General features: G+C 55.7%; 1 protein-coding gene across 1 annotated transcript in view; it reads right to left on the reverse strand.

Moving 5' to 3' along the window:
* KLHL18 (kelch-like family member 18) overlaps positions 1-1743 on the reverse strand; it is a gene marked incomplete at both ends in the record, with an annotated part of 7645 nt that overhangs the window by 1705 nt on the left and 4197 nt on the right. Inside the window, one exon of the mRNA XM_010086086.1 lies at positions 561-783. Coding sequence (XP_010084388.1) covers positions 561-783 — 223 coding nt within the window. The remainder of the gene's footprint in view (positions 1-560; positions 784-1743) is intronic.

The following is a 1743-nucleotide window of genomic DNA, read 5'->3' on the forward strand; positions in this document are numbered from 1 at the left end:
CCAGTTCTGGCCAGAGGGGGTAAAATGGGTTTATTTGACCCCCAGCAGCACAGGAATTTCCCACGTGGTGCTCGTCAGCGCTTCACCCATCACCTCGTGTCACAATATGAAGAAACAGGGCTCTGACCACCTCCTCGGGGACTCAGACCCTCACAGACCTCACCAGCAGCACCTGATCGCTCTCTTTCAGTTTTATTTCACCCCTTGATGCCACCAGAATGGAGACATTTCTGTAGCTTACAGCCCAAACCGCTCAGCAGCTTCTTACCTTCGCTTTTCCTTCTCAATTAACGCCAAGACACTCAACTACCGCTTTGCCGAGCTGCCGACGGTTTTCCCCACTTATCAGCCAGCAGCGCCCAGACTTCGCATGAATTCCCTGCCCCAAATACGGCCAAGCAAACCCCACCTGCCTCCATCCCGCTCCGCTCCTTTTTCTTTTGCTGCTTCCCCACCCAGGAAATTCCCAGTTGGCATCTACCACCAGCCAACACCTCCAGCTTTCCTACAATCTCTTTTTTTTTTTCTCCTCCCCTCTCCTGCTCCAAAGGTCCTCGTACCTTCGTTTGCTGTTCATACTTTCCACTTTGGACCAGGAATCCATCTCCGGGTTGTAAACCTCCACGGTGCTCAGCCTCAGCTGCCCGTCGTAGCCGCCGATGGCGTAGAGCAGCCCGTTGACCACCGCCACCCCGACGCGGCTGCGGGCCGTCGTCATCGGCTGGCACTTCTCCCAGCGGTTGGCAATGGGATCAAAGACTTCCACCACGTTCAGCGAGTCACCTGCATAAAAATTTGCTACTCAAATTAAAAAGAGGGAGACGGGATAAAATGCTGTTTTAGCAAGCTCGCCTGGAGCAGAGGCACCTGAGGGATACGTGGTTGCTGCTCTGACCCCAAGGATGGGGCTGACACGGGGATTTTTCCTGCTCTTCCCTGGGAAAACAGCCAGGATTCTCTCCCAGAACAGGTTCTGGGCTCTCACACGTCCTGTCCCAGCCTCCCTGCTCCCACAAAGTCAAATCAGAGACATTTCCCAGCCACGTCTCTGCTTGCCTGCAAAAAGAGTTTGGCTCTGAAAAACTCACATAACTGCACTCCACAGCGCAAAAAGGTTGCTCAGCGTTCCAAAGCGTGCCCGTGCTCCGCACCACCAGACGTGACAAGCCCTGGGCTGTGCAAGCGGGATCTCCGCTGACCTCAAAGGGGCAGCAGAGACCCGCGATGTCACATCTCTGGGTGTCGCTGCTTCCCTCCGTCCCGCCTTAACGAGGCTGGTTGGGGCTCCAGCAGATGGTTCCACGAACACTTTGTGTCCTTTTTTACCCCATGGCTGGGCTCGTGTACACGCACTGTGTCTGTCTGCACGTGTGATCCCACAACCCCAACACCATCACCTAGATCCTCCAAGGTCCGTTTGTTGCTACAGGCAAGGGCACCATCCTCAGAACGCTGATTCTTTAAGACATGCAAGAGTCGCTGCCCTAAATAAACCCCAGCTAGAGAGAGGCTGTAGCTGGAAGATGTCAAACGATGGGCGCAGCCACCTCCAGTGTTCCAGTGGAAGGCTCAAAGTGCTGCACCGAGGAGGAGAAACTGCTCAGCGCTTCCCTTGAGGTCCACGTGAAGTCCATGGGAGTCACAGAATCCCAGGATGGTTTGGGTGGGAAGGGACCTTAGAGCCCACCCAGTGCCACCCCCTGCCATGGGCAGGGACACCTCCCACCAGCCCAGGGTGCACCA

This window comes from Pterocles gutturalis, unplaced genomic scaffold, assembly GCF_000699245.1.
Source record: "Pterocles gutturalis isolate BGI_N339 unplaced genomic scaffold, ASM69924v1 scaffold45805, whole genome shotgun sequence".
In the NCBI taxonomy this organism is placed as follows: Eukaryota; Metazoa; Chordata; class Aves; order Pterocliformes; family Pteroclidae; genus Pterocles; species Pterocles gutturalis.